This window comes from Euprymna scolopes, chromosome 24 (assembly GCF_053919585.1).
Source record: "Euprymna scolopes isolate OS-2025 chromosome 24, ASM5391958v1, whole genome shotgun sequence".
Taxonomy (NCBI): Eukaryota; Metazoa; Mollusca; class Cephalopoda; order Sepiida; family Sepiolidae; genus Euprymna; species Euprymna scolopes.
The window spans coordinates 38,949,046-38,971,581 of record NC_136505.1 but is presented as its reverse complement, the minus strand read 5'-3'; the positions used below and the strand labels follow the sequence as shown (position 1 = coordinate 38,971,581).

Here is a 22,536-nt window from a genome sequence, read left to right as displayed (position 1 = left end):
GAGCTCTCTGGCAAGTTTAGTGTATTTGCTCCACTTTGTCTCCTTGATCTTCACTCTGTGGTCTGCTGAATGGCAAAATTTACTTTTCCTTCTTGTTAACTATTATGACATCCAGTCTTCTTTCTTGAATGAGTTGATTCATTTGTATATACATATCCCATAGAATTTTGTGACTTTCATTTTCAAGTACCGCTGTTGGTTTATGCTTGTACCATTTGTCTGAGTGTTCAAGATGCAATTGTCTGCGTGTTTATTGTTTTGTCTTTCTGTCCACAGAGTCTGCATGTGCTGCTTTTTTTTGTGTGTCTTGTCAATCTTTGCTTTGATGTGGTTGCTTCTAATTGCATTATTTTGTGCAACTGTTATTAGGGATTCAGTTTCTCTGTTTACATTTCCTTTTTGTCGTCATGTCCAAGTGTTTTCGTTAGTCTCATCTTTTGTCACTCTTATGAATCGTCCGTGTAGCTGTTTCTCTTTCCATTTTTCTCTCCTCGTCTTATTTCTCATCTCCTAATTTTCTGTCTTGTTTGTTTCTGCAGTGTCTATTGCTGCAGTAATTATTTTTTCAGTGTTCTGCATCATGTATTTTTCTAATTCTTTTTTGTGCTATTGATGCAGTCTTTTATACAAACCAGCCCTCCATCTTCATCTTTCTTTTTCATATATAGTCGGTCAGTATCATCCTTTGTGTGTAGTGCATTATGCATAGTCATGAGTTGCCTGGTCTTCTGGTTGAAATGTCTCAATTGTTCTTTGGTCCAACTTATAAACAGAGTATCTTAATAATGGCACTGCCGATGTGTTTATATCTTTAATTAGGTTTCTACTGTATAGTTTAGTTTCAAGAAGTTTTCTTCTTCTTCTGAAGTATTCCTTTCCAATTTTCTCTTTCATTTCTGTTGCTTTGATGTTGTCTATTTATTATTATTATTATTATTATTATTATAGCAGTAGTAGTAGTAGTAGTATAGTAGTAGTAACATTTTTACACCTCTCTTTGATACATTTGGTATTTCAAGGATGTTTCATACCTAATTTAGTGCAGTTCTGTGGAGTACTTTTGTGGGCTATAAGTGATCAATATGCATACAGACAGACAAACATGCCCCATGCTAATCTAGATATAAGAACCAACCTGAATCATCTGTTCTGTGATGAATCCAAACTGTGTTGGTGACTTCATCCCGGTCTGAAAATCTTGTAACCCAAAAGGGATTTTGTTAGTTGGCGTCCCAAACATATTAATTTGTGTCCCAGCATAATTGGTGGGATAAAACGGAATATCAGGGTTAACAGGAACTTCTGGAAAACATGTCACAGGAAAAATGATGAGAAACAATGAAATAAGGCATGGCAAAGGAAAAAAAGGACTGCAATTAAAATCTCCATTTTTTTGTATTGTCTCAGCTTAGCAATAACTAGCAGGCAACCTGGCATTGGTCGGTCGAAAAATACACTTAAATATTATATTTTAATTCATACAGATTTCATATTTATTATTATAGAGCCAATTCTCTATTGATTATTATATTGTACCTAATATATAGAGATAATTTCAAAAATAAAAAAAATGACTTGTGTGCTATCAGTTAGAATTGAAACAAAAACACTTAGCCCTCCAGCCTTATCCGTTACTGTATGCTAAATCCATACACATACAAAAGCTACAAAAAATAATGTTGTTTAACCTATAACTTTTAATTAATGCGTGTGCAGAAAAAAACATGTATAGCTGACTTACATCAGGCCAAGGTCAATGATTTTTTTTTTTCAATTTTAACCCTCTATCAGCTATATATATATATATATATATATATATATATATATATATATATATATATATATATATATATATATATAGTAAGTTATAAAATATATATGGCGATTAAGCTACACTGAATATTCTGCATTTCATCCACTCTAGGACTCTTCAGGCTTATGCGCATAAGCCTGAAGAGTCCTAGAGTGGATGAAATGCGGAATATTAAGTGTAGCTTAATCGCCATATATATTTTATAACTTACTAACTAGCCCTACCTACGTATTGAGTGCTTTTGAAGTAAATACTTAAAGTTTACACATAAATTTATACTTTTGTATATTAATTTTATGTGAGTAAATTAAGTAGTTATATATATATATATATATATATATATATATATATATATATATATATATATATATATATAGAGAGAGAGAGAGAGAGAGAGAGAGAGAGAGAACCATTTTCATGTGCTAGAACCTTTTCATCTTAAATTCTATGCAATTATGCAGAATGTAGAAACTATGCATAAATAGAACTCAGCGTAATAATGAAATTAAATCATTAATTAATTAATGCTTATTTTTTAAAAGAACATGCAAATTAGTTAACCTTCATGTAGTCGCTCACATATCCATGACTGAGTATATTAAAAAGTTCATTTTAATCATTTTTAAATAGAAAAAGTACATTCTGGCCTTCGGCTAAGATCCAAGTGTAGTATCTGTTCTGATGCTACACTTAAGTTAATTTGTTCTTAGTCAATGGAGGGGAAACCCTTCTATACTAAGGCAATTTTTATTTTTGACTACCACCAGAGTGCTCCTGTTTGGAGAGCTGGTTTTCCCCCACATTTAAAACGACCTTGTGTCACATTTTGCTTTCGTGAGGAAGCAATTAAATAGCAATAGAAAAAGTAGACTTTTAATATCAATGTCAGACCGAGAAAAAAACATAACTATATAGATATAGAGATAAGTCAAATTTTATAACACTCAATTGTATCAGATCTTTTGAGTTATTTAATGTCTAATATTATTATGAGAGACAAGGCAGGAGATATTCGATTTTTGCAAGAAAGAGGTATTTTTCACAAAGATCAACAATTTTTGCGGCGATAAAATCATGAAGACAAAGACATTTTCGATACAATCTGCAGTCATATAGTTACATTTCACTCCCCCATCCCCTACATTATTTTTGAAAGCAATTTTTGAGACATGCATTTGTCCCCTACATTTGCCAGAAACAACAGCCAAATGAACCCCCATTTCCGCCTCACTAAGACTAACTTCTATGAACCATACCTTCTTTCATTAAAAAAAAAAATGACCCTAATCCAAATTTAACCTTAATCTTACCTGAAGCCTAACCCTAACTAGAATTTCCATAGAACTACAAATACAGAAATGTTATAATCTGTTTTAATTTAAACTTTTTAATCTTTGGTGGGGCCTCTCGATGCCATACTAGTGGGTATTTGTTACGGCTTTACCTTTTCATTAGCTACAAAAAAAAAAAAATAAAAAAAATTTCTTCGTTTCTTTTTCTCTCTTAGTTTCCCCTCTCTGTCCTGCTCTAAGTAAATCTGACGACCTAGTCCACAAATTCCAAAAATTCATCATGACAATAGTCAAGAAAAAATACACGATTAAACCCGGTTCTCCAACTTCCAACGTAGACCCCTACTACCATGTCTCCTTCTCCAACATCAGGGGTCTACGTTCTAACCTTCCAGAGGTTGAAACCCAATTACAGGAGACTAAACCAGACCTTTTATTTTTAAGTGAAACTGGTATTGGACAGGCTATTTCCCTAGAAGAGTTCGCAATTAAAGGATACTCTAACTTAACTTCTAAATCTGACCCCCAAGATCGCCATGGGCATGGAATTTGTGCCTATATTAGGGATAACTTTCCATGTGGTAGGGACATCTCCCGGGAAGATCCTAACTTACCCTATATGTGCTTCCGGGTTGCTTTAGCTCACACTATGGCATTTATATTTACTCTCTATCGCCCCCATAACAGCGGAGTTACTATCTTTCAAAGCATATCTAAGAAAATTGACCAAGTCTTATCTGCTTATCCTTCAGCTAACATTCACGTATGTGGTGACTTCAATGTTCACAACGTCGAATGGTTGACCCACTCTAACAAGACCGATGATGAGGGAAGGTTCTGTCATGATTTCTCCATTGCCTATGACCTCACTCAGATTGTTCAGGAACCCACCCGTGTGCCCGACAATGATGGCCAGTATGCGAGCCTACTAGACCTTTTTCTCACAACTTGCCCTGAACTATGTTCAGTTTCTGTTCTGTCGCCTCTTGGCTCTTCCAACCACTCTGTTGTATCAATTAAGATAAAAATGAAATGTAATAAGTCCCCAGACATACCTCTCCATCGTACAGTATATCGATACACTAAGGCTGACTGGGATAGCTTCCGTACATTTATATCTGATCTACCTCTGCATTCCATGTTTAAAAAGGATGTGTCCTCTATAGTAATAGACCTGATGGAATGGTTAATTGTAGGTATTGACCGTTTCATACCCTCGAAAAAGTTTCAGCAAAAACCTAACAGCCAGCCATGGTTTTCTCCAGAATGTGCTGCTGCTATTGCGCACAGAAATCACTTTTTCCACTGTTTCCAACGTAATAGATGTATGAAAACTAAAGCCGTTTTCAGGACTGCCAGCAACCATTGTAAGAAAGTAATAAAGAATGCAAGAGAGTTGTATGCTCAATCTGTTAAGTCCAAAGTAGCTGAGCAGCGGCTTGGTTCCCACCAGTTTTGGCAAATAGCAAACAGAATCATGAACAGAAGCGTGTGCTCCATCCCAACTATTATCAATGGACCTGAGGTAATCTCGTCAGCATCAGTCAAAGCCAAACTCTTTGTCAAGAACTTTGCAGCTAATTCTACCCTTTGCGATCAAGGCTGCCAACTCCCAATATTTCCTCCTGTATCAGAAAACACGCTATGTGATATATGTATATCTGTACGTGATGTTGCCAAGCTAATCAAAAACCTTGATTCCAGTAAAGCAACTGGCCCTGACGGTATTCCAATTATAGTACTCAAAAAACTTCAACCTGAACTAGCGCCCATACTTACAAAACTGTTTAAACGTTGTCTTAAGGAGAATAGTTTCCCATCTCCCTGGAAAATTTCATCAGTATGCCCTGTATTTAAGAATTCAGGTGATCGCTCATCACCCTCTCAGTACAGGCCAATAAGTCTCCTGTGCGTCATGAGTAAGTTGCTGGAATCTGTGTTAAATACAGAAGTAATCAACCATCTCAACAAAAATAAACTTCTTAGTGACACTCAATATGGTTTCCGTTCTGCTAGATCTACAGCAGATGTGCTTACAGTTATATCTCATAGGATTACAAATCTCTCGACGGAGGCAACCTTTCTAGGGCAATTGCTCTTGACATATCTAAGGCCTTTGATAGGGTATGGCATAAAGGTTTACTTCATAAGATCTCTAGCTATGGTATTACTGGAAATGTCTTCTCAATTATTAAATCATTTCTTTCTGATAGGTTCATAAGAGTAGTAGTTGAGGGGCAAAAATCAGAAGCTCACAGTATTAATGCCGGTGTCCCTCAGGGGTCCATCCTGGGCCCAACTCTTTTCCTGATCTACATTAATGATCTTCCAAATCACATCCTTACATCATTTGTAGACATCTATGCTGACGACACTACCATTTATGGTAGCACATCTAAGACAGTAAACGACCAAGTTCTCTCCAATTCTCTCTCCTCTGATCTTGAGCACGTAGTACAATGGGGTAAAGAATGGCTGGTTACTTTTAATGCATCTAAAACCAAGCTTCTCTCTTTACATCATCAGCATTCTGATCCACATCTGACATCAATTGAAATGAATGGCTCTCGTCTTCAGGAGGCCTCAAGTTTTGACAAACTTCTTGGCTTGACCATTACTCCTGATCTTAAATGGAACACGTACATCAAATCTGTTGCCAAGGCCGCTGGAAAAATGGTGGGATCTTTCTATCGATCCGGTAGATATCTCACTGCTGATACTATTCTCTATCTATATAAGAGCCAGGTACGTCCAAGGATGGAATACTGTTGCCACATCTGGGCAGGAGCTGCTAGAAAGGACTTGTCCTGCCTTGATAGAGTTCAAAATAGACTTCGTAGCCTCGTAGGAGATGTCCTTTTCTCTTCCTTGCAACCTTTATCTCACAGAAGAGATGTTGCGAGTTTGTCTCTGATGTATCGTTATTTTCATGGAAAGTGTTCGAATGAGCTTCAATCTATGGTCCCCCCTCGCCAAACTTTCACAAGAAACACTCGTCTAGCTGTAAACACTATCAATAATTCCCCCCACTCTTTATCTGTGCCTAAACCTAAACGTAGATTCCATGAACAAAGCTTTTTTCTTAGAACTGCACGCCTGTGGAATTGTCTTCCGTTTTCCTGCTTTCCGGCTGACTACAATATGGTTGTCTTCAAGTCTAATGTAAATAAGTTCTTGATGAGCCGTTCCATATAAGTTATCAACTTTACCAAATTTTCATTACTAATGATTATTATAATGTCCAATTTCTACTGTACACTCTTTAACCCTTATCCTTGAGTGGCCTCTTGGCCTTGATAATGTGGTGATGCCTTTGTAAAAAAAAAAAAAAAGGTACTGATTTTTTTTTTTTCATGGAATTTGCTTCTTATGAAGTGTCATCTTCTCTTCTTTTATGCAACAAGAATGACCCATTTCTCGACTTGGTTGTAACTTGCGGTGAAAAATGGGTTCTTTACGACAACTGTTGCTTCAAAAGAAGGTCATATTGACTGTTTGGTAGTCTTGTCATCAGTTTCATCCATCACAATTTTTTGAATGCAAGCAAAACCATTACGGCGATGGGTTCTATCAACAAATGAAAAAAATGCATCAGAAACTGTGACAACAACACCCAGCATTAGGCCCAATTTTCCTTCACGACAATACTCGACCGCATGTTGCTAAAGCGACCCTGCAGAAGTTGAACGAATTAGGCTATGAAACTCTGCCTCATCTACTATATTCTCCAGACCTCTCAACTAAAGATTACCACTTTTTCAAGCATCTTGTAAACTTTCTGTGTGAGAAATACTTCAAAAACCTAAGCGATATCAAAAATTCCTTCAGTGACTTCATCGCCACCAGAACACAAGATTTTTTACATTCCTGGCATGAATACACTTGTTTTGCATTGGCAAAAGTGTGTTGATTCTGATAGTGCTTATTTCGATTAATAAATTTTTGTTTGAGCCGAGATATGTTCATCTAAATTTAAAAGATAAAAAACGCAAGAACTTTCTTGTCAGCCTGATATCTTGGTTACATAAATATTAAGAACAAGGGAATATGTTTTTGCGCCCATTAAAAGTGAAATTATTATTAAGATTAAGATTAAGCCCTCTTTACTTTGCTTATAAAAATAAATTTGTGTACATTATTATTCTTCACATTCTTTATAATTATCAGTTATTATCAAAATTAAGCCACTCCTTTTCTATACTCATAAAAATAAATTTGCATATGTTATTATTATTCCTTTACTTTATTATTATTATTATCAGTTATTATCACGATTAAGCCTCCCTTTTTATACCCTAGCAATAAATTTGTATCAGAGATTATTGACGTGAACTGCACACACATATGATCACTTTTAGTATATTGATTAGAGACAGTAGTTAGAGAATTGTGTAGTGCTAAGTAAAAGTAGTTGTGTTAAATAAAATGTCGACAACCAAGATCCAAACCTTTCGGTGTGTCCGGAATATTAAGGTATGCAGGTGAAGACCAGGCTTGCTTCAAATTTGATGGCTCAGAAACAGACTGGCGGAAAGGAGAATGACACTGAAAAGTAAAAACACAAACAAAAAGAAGGCATTTATTTTTTCATGAAAGTGCGTGCATTGCAATTTATAGCATGCTTTTAATATGAATTTATATTTTGCATGATACTTAATACTTTGGTATGATTTTAATCAGGATCAGGCAACAAGTCTAATGCATTATCATATATATATAAATTAGCAGGACCTGTTTCCTGGCATTGCCTGGGAGACTATAAGATAATGATTTAACAATAAAAAATAAATTGTGAAACAATAAAGACTATATGTAATAAAAGTATGGGAAAATAATATAGCTTTGTAGAATAAGTGGATAAATTCTTATTCAAACAACTTTATTGGGTCGTCTTTGTTAACATGTAAATAAAGGAAGAAATGAAAAAAAAAAAGGTTGTTAGTAATGGAATACATTCATGAGTATTGACAAAGATTAAAGGTTACAAATTTCATGCAGTGTTAAATAAATGTTGTGTTAGTAGGAAAGAGAAAAATCTTCATGCATAAAAGAAAGATGTCCATTATGTGAGAAAAAGTAAGATGTTTATATATGAAGAATGTTTGTCTGCATATGTATGTTGAATTCAGTTTTTTTTTAAATTTATTTTACATCAGTAAGTTTTAAGAGATCAAGGGACTCCCTCTTGGAGCTAACACTTGATTCCGTTATGATTTAAATTTATATCCGAGGGTTCTTTTAAGAATAGATGCTATTCCCTTTATGGCTGCTATTTGTATTTCATTACAGCTTGGTTTTCCAGGGATTGCTTATAAGTATTTCTGAAGATTCTTTTTTATTAAGCCATTTGCTTCTATCACAACCGGTAATGTTCATTTCTTTCAGAGACCATGTCATTTTTAGATCATTTTTTAGGTCCTGATATTTTGTTATTTTTTCCCGTTCAGCTCTATTAAGGTCAAAATCATTTGGGACTGTGACATCGATAATGAGCACGATTCTTTCGGGCTTGTTCCATATTACAATATCTGGTTTGATGGTCTTGTATCTGCCCGCCTTTATGCCTTTGTCATTGAACATGGTCACTTTTCTGTTTGATTTTATCAGTGCTTGTTCATGTTCCCAGTTGTTTGTTGATTTGTCAAGTTGAGTCTTTCCACAGATCTTCCAATGGAGGTATTTACATACTTTGTTGTGAGAGGCAGTGTAAAGGCCATCTGCTAATAAGATTGGGCATGCAGACATTTGGCTGCGTCTATGTGTGTGTTTTATATTAAATCCACATGTGCATGGTGGAAGTAGTCATGTTAGATCATTGGTTGAAGCTTCTTGTCAAAATGGGGAGGAATTTTTTGCACCCCAAGAGAGAAGTTTGGGCATTGAAAGACGTGCTGTGGATAAGTCAGCTCACTGTTAGGTTTCCTGGTTGGAACAAAGGAGATTCTAATTGGCACTGCCTTTATTTTGGTAGTGTACTCAATTTGCCTGAAAAATGGCTTCTGATTGGGTAAGCCAGAAAGGAAGTTAAAGGAGTTGTGTATGAAGGCTATATCAATGCAGTTTGTGGGAAACACTGTGGACACGAGTTAACATATAAAAGAATAAAGATAATATTAGAAGGAATTTTCAATAATTTTTCAATTACATTACGTTTATTTGCCAACATAATGTGTCATACAAGATGGTAGGTGTTGATGTTCCTAATTTTTGAGAAATCAGCACTAAGCTTAGAAATAAACACACATTAAAAATCGTGGTGATGGTTCATTGGAATCGTAATGTTTCTGCTGTTGCTGCTTTCATTTGTAGTATGATTGCCAAAGCTTATACAGCTCAAAATAGTTTTGTATAAACATTGATAACTATTTATAGTTATCTCTACATTGGTGTGGTCTCATCCAAGGGAAATAATCTTTAACAAGGGCAGTAACTTATGATGTTACCTTATTGCACTATAATATTTCTGTATGATAATGAAGAGTTCCAAACTAATTAAAGTCAACTTCAGTTATTTTTTGACAGAGTTATGTCCCTTTTAAGAAATAAACAATAGTGGAAACAATGTCTGAAAGTAATAAACAAAAAAAAAAATAATAATAGGTAATAACTAAAGTTTGCAAAATTTTAATTTTCTAAAATAGTTTTAATCTTTGCTGTTGCTTAAGTATCCAATCATGAAATTATTTATCTCCATTTCACGGCAGGATGATGTGACACAAGGGTTGCAAAATTAGATTTGAAAAGTAGCGTCCTAGAGGAAGACCACTTTGGCATACAAAAAATATCTGCATTTTCCAGTAAGGGCACTGCAGGTGAGTAACAATAAACTAACCTCTTCTCAAAGGGTGAAGGCAAAGCCTGGGAGGCTGGACTTCCTAGAACTGTACAGGACCAGATATATACCTCAGTCAGAGAACAAGCCATCTCAAAAGTGGCTTACATTTTGTTAACTTTGGGGCCAAGGGAAAACCCACAGCTTAAGCAATGCCAGTTCAGGAGAGATGCAGTTGTAAATTGCACAACACATAAATCACTACAGACTCCCACACGGCAACCATTACAGGCAGTATTCTATTGATTCTTAAGATTATTTTAGATTTAAAAATGTTTTTCAGAATTCTGGTAAGGCGTTTGCCAAATGTGGTATTTTTCCCATCAAAGTTTTCCTGGAAAAGTGAACCTCCTAGAACTGTACAGAATCAGAGACATACCTTAATCAAAAGAGAACAAGCCATCTCAACAATGGCCTACATTTTGTTGGTTTTTGTGCCAAGGCAAAACTTGCAGTTGATGACTAAAAAGGCATCTCTGTGTATCCAATTATGAAATAAACTATGATTTATGCAGTTATTTTTGCATCCTTACCAAGGCCATACCTATAACAGGCCGAGTGATGTAACATTTGAGAGGCCATCTGTAAAAAGTTGAATATCAAATTTAACAAGTCCTAGGAACTTATACCAAATAGAACAGCTGGAAATAAGTCATACACCATTCACTATGATTATGCAATTCCTACACATCTAGAAAATGGAGCTATTAAATCTGACATAGTGATATAGTGATGAGACGGGCAAAAAAGCAACCTTAGTAAAAGTTAGTGTCCCCCAATTATGCTCGATTAAACAGAACTGAGAGGGAAAAGATAACGAATACCAAGGATTAATGTATGATATGAAAAGAAACTGGAATCTTAGGAAGATCTCCATGATTCCAGCAATTATACGAGCAACTGAATTCATGAAAAAGAATTTCAAAAACTATCTGGCAAATATACCCAGAGGACCAAGTGCAAGAGAGATTCAAACAATTGCACTTAAAGGCTAAAATCTTAAAAAGATGTATGAGATAGCAGGGGAATGTTTTGCATCCGATAAGATGCCCCATCCCCATCTTGAACAAAATAAGAAAATTGAAAAAAAAAGATAAAACAAAAAAGAGACAAGATTTCCAGTCGGCAGATATCTTTTTAGTTGTAAACACTCATTCTCTTTTATAGTATACTGGCGAGGGGTACCCGGCGTTGCCAGGGTGTTTTTTGGTGTGTGGTCGCGCGGGGGTGGGGGTGTTAATGAAAACCTAAGAATAAGCGAAGTAAAAAAAAACAGAAAAACGAACGTTAAAAAACCCTGCTTAGCGGGGGGAGGGGGGTACCTGGTGTTGCCCGAGTGTTTGGAGGTGTGTGTGGTCAAGCGGGGGTGGGAGGTGTTAAATGAAAACCTAAGAATAAGCAAAGTAAAAAAAAACAGAAAAACGAACGTTAAAACTTCTGAAAAATACCCCCCCCCCAAAAAAAACCACGTGAAAAATGGCTTAAATAAGCCTGTTTCAATATTAAAATTTAAAAAATCGGTGGGTACACGGGTGTTTTTGAGTGTGTGTGGTCGTCGGGGGTGGGGGGTGTTAATGAAAACCTAAGAATAAGCGAAGTAAAAAAAAATACAGAAAAACGAACGTTACGTGAAAAATGGCTTAAATAACCCTGCTTCAATATTAAAATTTAAAAAATCGAAAAAACAAAAGACATCTTACACCATGATTCGAACCCAAAACGTTTAGATAATGACCCAACGCTCTAACCAACTGAGCTAACACGACTTACATGAAATTGTGTCAGTTCTTCAAATATTTAAACTAAATCAGGTTATGATATCGTCTGATGCATGCGTAGAACTGATCTTGTTATGAGAGGACGGTTTTTTCTGACCCCCCCCCCTCCGTAGAAAAGTGTTGATTTCAGGGTGAAAAAATTAACGTCTTTAGCCAATTTTTTGATATTTGTCGGGCGAAGGATGGGGCTTTCATATGAGACCAAGTTTGTCAATTTTTGTTCAGTTTGTCGAAAGTTTTTAGCAGACACACAAACATACACACATACATACATACATACATTTTCGCTTTTATATATATAGACTAGCAGTTCAGCCCGGCTTTGCTCGTGCCCTATGTACTGTTCATAACTTTATGTGAATATGTATATATATATTAAAAAGTTTGATTCATGTCTAGGTAACCTACATCTAAAATTTCAAGTGTTTAGACCCAAAATTGGCAGAGGAGTTTGGTAGTCTGCAAAAGTCAACTCTTTCAACTTTGACCTCTTGGCAACCAAAATTTCGCCCAAAAATTGATTAAAAAGTTTGCTGCATGTCTGAATACCTTTTATGTAAAATTTCAAATGTTTAGACCCAAAATTGACTGAATAGTTTGCTCGAGATCGCAAAAGTAAAATTTTTTAAAATTTTACTTCTTGGCAGGCAAATTTTTGGCCAAAAATCGAATAAAAAGCTTGCCCTATGTCTGAATACACTTTATGTAAAATTTCAAATGTTTAGACGAAAAATTGGCTGAGTAATTTGATAGAAACCGCAGAGGTCAAAATTTTTTTTTAACTTTGACCCCAATTTTAACCCCTTAACATTTACTATTTTGGACTTAAATCAAAATAAATTTTTTTTATCTATGTCCAAGTAATCAACATCTAAAATTTCAAGTGTTTAGACTCAAAATTGGCGGAGGAGTTTCATAGAGTTTTCAATGGTACAAATCATTGTACTTTGACCCCTTGAGAGCCAAATTTCTTGCTGAAAACCGATTAAAAAGATTTTCCCAAATTTCAATACCCCTTATGTAAAATCTAGACTGAAAATTGACAGAGTAGTTTGGTACGGAAATATATATATACACACACACACACACACAGACAATTTCACTTTATAGATATATAGATCATATGGCTTATATTTGCCATTTGAAAAGAAAACTTTAAAAGATATTTTCTATGAATATATTAAATGGAAATGAAATTCAGATTTTCAACAAGTCAGACAAAACAATGTCTTGAACAATTTGTCTTTTCACCATGTACGAGATGCTTTCAATAAGTTTCCAGATTTTTTCTTATGGATACTTATATTGATAGTACACACGTGAAACTCTAGTCCCCACAAAGTAATCTCCTCCAGCTGTAATGCACTTGTTGTACCATTGCAACAACTTTTCGAAGGCCCTATGGAAGTCTTTATGTGACTGTGTCAATGACTCTCATCACAGCCTCTTTCATTTCCTCAATTGTCTCATAATGACAACCTTTAAGGTTTTCCTTGAGCTTAGGAAATAACCAAAAGTCACAGGAAGCAAAGTCTTGACTATCGGGAGGGTGAGGAACTGTCTTGATGCCCATCTTGGTCAAATAGTCTGTGACAAGGATGAAGTTGTGGACTGATGCATTGGTTTTGTGGAAATGCCACTAACCCGATTTAAAGAGTGCTGGCCTCTTTCTGAACTCCCTTAAAACCTCAACATAGCATTCCTTGCTGATTGTCTATCTAGTTGGAACTCAATACATGTAGATCATGCCCGTGCTGTCAAAACAAAAAAAAAAAGGGGATCATCATAAGTTTTTGAGTGGATTTGCTCTGTCTGGCCTTTTTGGGTCTGGGAGAGCAAGCATGCTTTCACTGGAAACTCTGTCTCTTGATCTCTAGGTCATTGCAGTAGACCCAGCTTTCATCGCAGGTCACCAGAGCATCAAGAACCGTGGGATCTGAATTGACCAGCTTAACCATCTCCCTGCTATCATGGCAACGGCTTTCTGTCTGATCTTCCCTGAGCACTCTTGGGACAAACTTTACAAATTTTCTGCATCTTCAGTTCCTCATGAATAATTGTGTGTACAGTTTCCACAATTACATCAAACTATGCACTTATTGTCTCTATAGAAACACAACAGTCCTTATGCATGAAATTCTTTATTTGGCCAATCAACTCGGGCGTGCTGACTTACTCCTCCCACACCTCTCATCATCCCTCACAAACTTCCTGCCTTCCCTGAATCACTTATGCTACTCCAAAACTAATCCTCAATTCATGCAAGTTGTTCAAAAGCAGTCTGAAGGCTTCGAGACGTTTTGGTGGTATCGTTTTTCAAGTTTAAAACAACATTTTATTGCATATCGTTCTTCTAAAGCACCCTCACGTCCAGATTGCATATTTGAAATTCACAAGCTATGAGAATTAGATTTTAGTAGAGTGCATTCCAATTCCTGCTGAAGCTGTTCATTTGAAGTTGAAACCATAAACTTGGTCAGTCATCTCATAAGATGTATAGCAATAACATATTCAATTTTCAAGAGTCTGTACAAAAATGTCTGGGAATTTATTTAAGGCATATTTGAACTAAAAAAAGAAAATAACGAAAAATGGTATTTCTTGAATAAACAAAGCTATGAATATGAAAAGAAAATCTTGAAAAAGATTATGACATGAAACTTTTAACCAATAAGTAAAGCTGTCTAGCAAATTTTACATTATTTTAACATATTTTGCATGATTTAGTAATAACACAGCTGTGAAGAGTTACATAAAACAGGGGAGGTAAGTCTCCTAAGCGGTAATACTCCCAGATAATGGGAAAGCCCAATCTCCTCTCCACATGTTAAGATTGGCTTTCTAAATAGTAACCTTATCATTTAGGAAGCCATTTTTAACATAGGGAAGAGAGGGCTGCTGAAATGGCAAACTAATTTATCTCCCCTGTTTTACATAACTCTTCAAAATTACAATGATATGATAAAACTGAATTTTATGATTAAATTATTTTTTTTTCTTTTAATTAAAATTCTATGGAATAATTTTTCCTAATTTTTAGTGAGGATACTTATTTTTGCCTGATAAGTATATAAAATACCATATATACTTGTGTATAAGTCGATCTTGTGTATAAGTTGATGTGCATTTTAAGACCAAAAATTGTGTCATTTTAGGTATTACCTGTGTATAAGTCGACTGTAGATTCTAGACAAGTTAAATGGTCCGTCTCATGGCTCTTTCTTGCACAGATAATTTTCTTTTTGGTGTTTTTTTGTAAGACGTATGATAAATTGTTTTGTAATATTTGTTTATTGGTTGTTATAACTGACAAAGTGGATACAAATATTAGCTTGAGAGGAATATTTTATTTTCTTAGTTTTTACATACTTTTAGAATTCTGTGTCTGCTCTTCACAGGACATGTGTGACAACGTAGAAACCTGGAGACTGACTGTCCAATCCTTTTTAGGTCAATCATCGGTCAAAGAGAAAGAGAGAGAGAGAGAGAGAGAGAGAGAGAGAGAGAGAGAGAGAGAGAGAGTGTGTGGGGTGAGCGAGCAGCAACAGCAACAGAAGAGAAAAGGGAATAGATTTTGGGGTATCTTGGTTAGTTGAGTTCTTTTAGAGAAAGAGAGGATTAAAGAAACAATGTCTTTTCTTCATGGTAGTAGTATGTGGCCTGAGGTCACTTAGGTTCACTCCTACAGTTTTTTTAGCATCCACTAGCGATAATATATACATTTACGCAAGTTTGGTTTATTTGATTTTCATATATAGAACCAAGCAACTGCATACTTACATGCAACAAATGCAAATGTTGCTAATCAGACATTCTGATCAATGAAATGTTGTAGATTCAAAGCACACTTACTGTTTTTACACATAATTTATGTCACATACCATAATAACGTAAACGCATAAACAGTAATATACCGTAATAATGTGAACGCATGTGTTAAATGTCATTAAGTGGTTTCATTAAATAGTTGAACTGAGAGAAGAACGACATATCGTAAACACTACATTTCCTAACCTACTAAAAAAACGTCATCATCACTGCATACATCATATCGAACTTAGCAACATCCAGAGAATAAACATTGCGAGAGCTATTCCAATTATTATTAAACCTCCCACTGAAAAACCGTGCATGTGCTTACATGCTGGCAAACACACTGCAGCAGGTTTCAAATGGAGTGCGATTAATTACTAGGATTACCGGTGTATGCTGAGTGCACAAACAAAATGGCATTTTCTATGTTATGATCGAACACCGAGTCACTCTTTAACAACATTTCCAAAATCGTTACCTATGTATAAGTTACCTCCCCTCTATGTCGTCTCCCTAGAAAGTATATACGGTATGTTGCAATGCCTATGAATTCCCATCAATTGCTTAAAAGTATAAAAATAGTTTATTATTTGGAAATGCAATTTTCATATGTGCTTTTAGACGTATAGTAGAACCCCGGGATACAGCATTAAAAATTAGTAACCAAATACAGTATAGTATATAATACACATGTATATAATCAAATAACATCATAACTAACACTGTAAGGTGAGGCAAATATCGTAACCAGGGGTCATAAATACATTGTATTCCACATCGTAACCTGAAAAACACGTATTCTAGGGCCACTGTATCCCGGGGTTCTACTGCATAAGCATCCTTTTTGTAGAAAAAGTACGGCAAAGCCATGGAATTGAAAGAATCAAGAAATTAAACTGACCTGTGATTGAGAATATGACAATTGCACTTCCGGTTCATCATAGTAATTGCTGGTTGTAGTCTTCTGCGTGATAAGCTGATCAGCATCATCTACGATTAAGGTTCTTGTAACAATAGCACTCTCCTGAAGACTGTCTCTAGTAGAGGAAATTTAAGACGTTTGTAGAAATTAAATAGATATAAACATGAAACTGGGTTGAGAATAGAACTGCAATAAGATATAATTATAAAAACACTCTTTAAAATCATTATTCTACTCCATATATATATATATATATATATATATATATATATATACACCGTTTTATCTGCTTAGTTACACATGTTTCGGTTACTGAATCATATCAACGATCCTGTAACTTTGTCAGACTTCAACAGAAGTCTTCTGTTCAAGTCTGACAAAGTTACTGAATCGTTGATACGATTTGGTAACCGAAACATGTGTAACTAAGCAGATAAAACGGTAATAATAAAAAATATATATTTGCTCTGCAATAGTATTGAGTTCAGGTTTTTACTAATTACCATTTTTGCTATATATATATATATGTACACGAAGGTGTTCCAAAAGTAATGCTCCCTATTTTTTATTTCAACCAAATGAATCTGGAGGATTGCAAATTGCATTGTTATGATGACTCTTGAAAGTTTTATCCCTCTGTTGTAAATATTGACGGTCTGAGATTCTAAAAAAAACAACCCCTATCATAGATGTGCGTCAGAAACAGATATGTGTCATTGAATTCCTGGCAAAAGTACATTGAAAATGGTGGTGTCTATGTAGACAAATAAATTCTGCAGCACAAATGGTCGCTTGTTATAGTGGTACCACTCCTATCTTTGTAGCTCTTCAACTTTTGAAGTTAAAAAAATTATTAGAGGCTTTACTTTTGGAATGACCCTTGTATGACAAAATGTGCCCTGGACACCCACGCACAGCCATGATTCATTGCTAATAAAAGCGCATTGAGAATGGTGATGACTATGTAGAAAAATAAATTCTTGACCACAAAAGGTGGTTCGTTTTAATAGTGTCACTCCCATCTTTGTAGTTCTTCAACTTTTGAGTTTAAAAATGATAGGAGGTTTTACTTTGAAACAATCCTCATATATATAAGTTAAAAGAAAACCGCAATACAAACTTAGACTGACCTCATTATAAATTTCTTTCAACCTGCAAGGGCTTTGTCAAATGAGAAAAGCTACTCAGGTTTGGCATCTGCCTGAGATAATGAAAGGTTTTTTATTTACTAAAAAGGGGCAAAGATGTGAAAAAAAGAAAAAGGGGAAGAAAAGAAGAGGAAAAATAATTTAGAATTGGGGGAAGAGAAATAAAAAACAGAAAGATAAAAGAAGGAGTTAGGAATGGAGAAATTGTAGGTAGGGGAGAGAGAAAAAAATATTAAATTAAATTTATAATGGGATACGACTAAGTTTGTGTTGTGTTTTTCTTTTAACGTTTTTGCATGCTGCATTGAGCTTTCCTGCAGAAATTGCTGTTATTCTTTATGAATTAATATTTATATATATAGTATAAAATTTTGCTAAAACTCAAAGACTTACAATTTTTTCATAACTTTCTTTTATTCCATCGTGAATTTTCCCAGTACAGCTGTTTCGTTAACAGAGAAAAAAGTCTATGATCTTATGTTTTCACCGAGATGCGATTCTTCTGATGTTAATTTAAAAAAAGTTGTTTGTACATCCTAAAAAATCTGGTACACTTTTTTTAGGAAAAAATTCCATGACCATGTGGTTACAGGTCGGCCACATTGAATATCGGGCAAACCAAAATTATATTCATAACCAATATATATATATATATATATATATAAATGAACTTGTCTGTGTGTCTGTGTGTCTGTCTGTGTACATTTCCCTATGCAATAACTCTATCAATTATTAGTCTACATACTCGAAATTAGATATACAGGATACTGATATTTGGGAAAATCTATGTAATCGGTTTTCGGCTAGAAATTTGGATGTTAAAGGGTCAAAGTTCAACGATTTGACCTTTGAGAACTCTGCCAAACTTCTCCAACAATTTTTGGTCTACACACTTGAAATTTTAGTTATATAGTTCCTTGGACATGGATCTAACTTAATAACTGGATTTGAGCCCAAAACAATAAATGTTAAGGGGTCATAATAGGGGTCAAAGTTAAAAAAAATTGACCCTTTTTTTTTTTTTTTTTTGCTCAGCATACACCTCCAAACACCCGGGCAACGTCGGGTACCCATGCCAGTATATATATATATATATATATATATATATATATATATATATATATATATTAGTGTTGGGATGATTAATCGGAATTCATAATCAGAAAAATCGGAATGGGGGGGGGTATTTTTCCAATGCCAAAAACGATTCTTTTAATTGTCTTTTTTTTATTTGATTTTGTTTAGTAATGATAAAAAGATAAATAATTATTGATTTTAAGCTACCAATAAAATGAAAGTTTATGGATCACCTCTTTCGTCCATAATCGATTTTTATGTGTTTTTATGATAATCGGGAATAAATAAATATTTAAAAAATTTATAAAGAATCAGAATTGATCAGAATCGAGAATTTAGTATGGAATCAGGAAAAATATTGGAATCGTCGCATCACTAATATATATATATATATATATATATATATATATATATATATATATATATATATTAATATTTCTTATGAGAAGATATAACATTTTATGCATTGATTTTCAGTATTTACCTCATCAGTTTTCACTACATGATTAGAACTAGGTAGAAAATTATAAAAGTATATAGCAAATAATTTAAACAGTATCTTCTGCATCTCATCCTCTTGGAAATCGTAATGGGGATAGGGTGACAGCCTTTTATTTTTGTGAATGTGTTGAATTAATAGTTGAGCTCATCCAAACACATGCATGCTTGGAGTACATTTTTATAATTTTATTTTATTTTTCTTATGTATTCTAATAGTAAAGTAAAGCACTTTTTGTGTATACAGTTGTTTGCTATTTAACTTCTATGGTTTAATATGTTTTGGGGGTTCTTAAAATTTAGAATTTCAACTTTCTCATTTAGACATAATCTACATGGGTCGTCTGAATTTCTATATGTACTGGCTTTTTGTATTATTTTCCACTTGATTACTAGTAAATGCCACTGTCTTGAAACTTCCAGTAGTGGGTTGCTAGTCCTGTTTTTATTGTGTTTTCTTTTTTTAAATTATTATTATTATTAAATGTGCTTTTATGGTCATAATATCCAAATTTTTAAATTATTATTATTACTAAATGTGCTTTTATGGTCATATGTCTTTAAATCCGAGCAGATCATACTTACATAATAGTTCTTATTATTTGGGATTTAGCAAATACTGTGGCTTGGAAAACAATGCCTTTTGATCAAGCATTTATTTTTTAATGGACAAAGTGCATGAATTCTACAGTTACATCTTTTCTCTTCATTATAAACTTTCTTATTTCTATTTGGATGATTGCTATTTGGGTTTGGATTATTGCTATTTCTAGTGGTTATATTTTTGTTGTTCTTATTATTTTTATTGTTGCTTTTTTTCTGGAAAATATATATATATATATATATATATATAATTATTTTTTTTATTATAATAATTAAATACCTACAGACACTAGTGTTTCATCCTTTCAGGAATCTTCAATGCAGGGTGTCACGATTAACACCAGTCGAACAATTCAAACCCTGCAACACGAGACATCTCTGGCTCAATTAGCGAAGACCGTATCAATTCGGCTACCATTAACCGTGCAAAATAACATTGAATTTAAATATTTTAATTTTAAATGTTCATTTACGTCAGTCAGACAGTGATCTAATCGTTATACGATGATCTATGCATAAGAGCTAAATTGACCGACTTTTAATTCAACTGAAAGTGCTCAACGATAAGATACGAATTTGTTAAAAGGGCTGTCATAATTATTTTTTTTACTATAATAATTAAATACCTACATATATATATATATATATATATATATATATGATACATTTAATGATCTATCCATCCATCCATCTATCTATCTATTATAATCAAGCCATATTTCTCATAATATAAATCATAAAAACACTGATTAAGATCAGTATTCTAATTCATATATATATATATATATATATATATATATATATATATATATATATATATATATATATATATAATATAAAGCTGAATGTGTGTGTGTTTGTGTGTGTGTGTGTGTGTGTGTGGTCAGGAATAGGCTCCTATATCGTTGACTATTTTAAAAAACTGATTACATATAATGATAGAAGATGTATCGAGACACAGGAATGGGTATGTTTGATCTGGCAGAACAGTGGTTCATTAAAATTGTGGGGTCTGCATTCGCGCCTGGTCCACAAAGTATGGAAATAAAAAATTGAAAAATTAAAAAAAAAACGTTTACAAGTGTTTTTGATATAGATGTACTTAATAATACTTTGATAAGTATGTTTTAACTTAAATACGGATGGTATAATAAAATTTTGGGGTCTGTGTTCGCGCCTGGCCTCCATAGAATGGAAATAGGCACAAACTTTAATAAAGATTTTTCATATCTATCTGCGTAAGTATACTTTGATAATGATGTTTCAGTTTGAAGAAATATGGTATAATAAAATTATGGGGTGTTCGTTTGCGCCTGACTTCTATAGAATGGAAATATATCACAAAGTTTAACAAGGCTTTTTATATAGATCCACAGAATATTGTGATGTGTTTCAGTGTGAACAGGTATGGTATAATAAATTATGGGGTTTATCTATTTTATTTTTACTTTCATCATATTTTGCTTTGGTTTTGATACCCCAAATTTGAAGCTATCTCTTTACAACCCTTCCTTTTCATAACCTATCATACTTTCATAAATCAGAGTCCATTTTCTGTAGTCTGTTTTTGAACCCAGTCAACGACGTGTACTTTTGCTAGTATATATATATATATATATATGACAGGTGTTCCAAAATTAATGCCTCATGGATCAGAGAGGATTGCAAATTGAATTGTTATAATGACTGAACTTATGCATTTATAACCTGAAACTTTCATCTCTCTGTTCCAGATTTTAACAATGTGAGACTCTAAGAAAGCAACCCGTGTCATGGATGTGCGTCAGAAGCGGAGCATATGTCATTGAATTTCTAGTGCATTGAAAATCCTGGTGACTATGTAGAAAATAAAATTCTGGAACACAAAAGGTCACTCGTTTTAATGGTGTCACTCCCATCTCTGTAGCTCTTCAACTTTTTGAGTTAATACAAATAGGAGGCTTTACTTTTGGAACGACCCTTGTATAGGTGCCCTTTATTTATATGAAACATTAGTCTCCATTACAAAACTTGATGAAAATCAAGAATACAATGATACAATATAATTAGCATGGAAACCACAAAATATCAAGTTTGAATCATTTACCTGGAAACAGCAATTGCTTTGATGGTTCTTTTACCTTGTTTTAAGGTGAATGGGGCAAAATATTTGAAAGTTATTTCCTGACCAGCAACTTTCCGTTTAAAAGGACTTGGTTTTGTACCATCGGTTGTGAAGTAAATCTTACAACCACTTGTATCTATAAAAACAGAAGTAAAAGATTATTTTAATTATTTTAACTAATATTTCTGTCGAACAAACAAACAAAAAAATGGCAAAATCGTTTCCCCCCCCACCATTTTAATATATATATATATATATATATATATACACTCGTGAGCAAAAAAAAAAAAAAAAAAAAAAATGGGCCAAGAGTGAAAGAAGGAAGAAATCGATTTTTCAATATTTTTCCATTAATTTTTGTTAATTTAAACTGAAAATTTCTCTTTTGCAGATCATTATTATTATAGCATATAATAATAAGTGGAAAAATTTATCCTAAAAATTGTAAGACCGCATCTTAGCAAGGATATAAAAAAAAACGAATTGCATAATGCTATGAGTTCATCAGTGTACATTCTATTACAGTACTTGTAAAACAAGTACATGAATGCGGCATTGCGGTGATGGAACAACGGTTGAAATTTATTTCAAAACTAGCAGGCCACCCGACATTGCCCGGTCATAAAATATGCTTAAATATGATATTTTGATTAATA

General features: G+C 33.9%; 1 protein-coding gene across 3 annotated transcripts in view; it reads right to left on the bottom strand.

The window, feature by feature from the left end:
- The window catches only part of LOC145246660 (annexin A6-like), a 143,609-nt gene that overhangs the window by 103,844 nt on the left and 17,229 nt on the right, over positions 1-22,536 (bottom strand). For all 3 annotated transcript variants that reach the window (XM_080108371.1, XM_080108369.1, XM_080108370.1), the window contains exons 3-6: positions 21,863-22,016; positions 16,430-16,565; positions 7,554-7,650; positions 1,136-1,302 (exon numbers count right to left, since the gene is read on the bottom strand). In XM_080108371.1, coding sequence (XP_079964497.1) covers positions 1,136-1,302; positions 7,554-7,650; positions 16,430-16,565; positions 21,863-22,016 — 554 coding nt within the window. The remainder of the gene's footprint in view (positions 1-1,135; positions 1,303-7,553; positions 7,651-16,429; positions 16,566-21,862; positions 22,017-22,536) is intronic.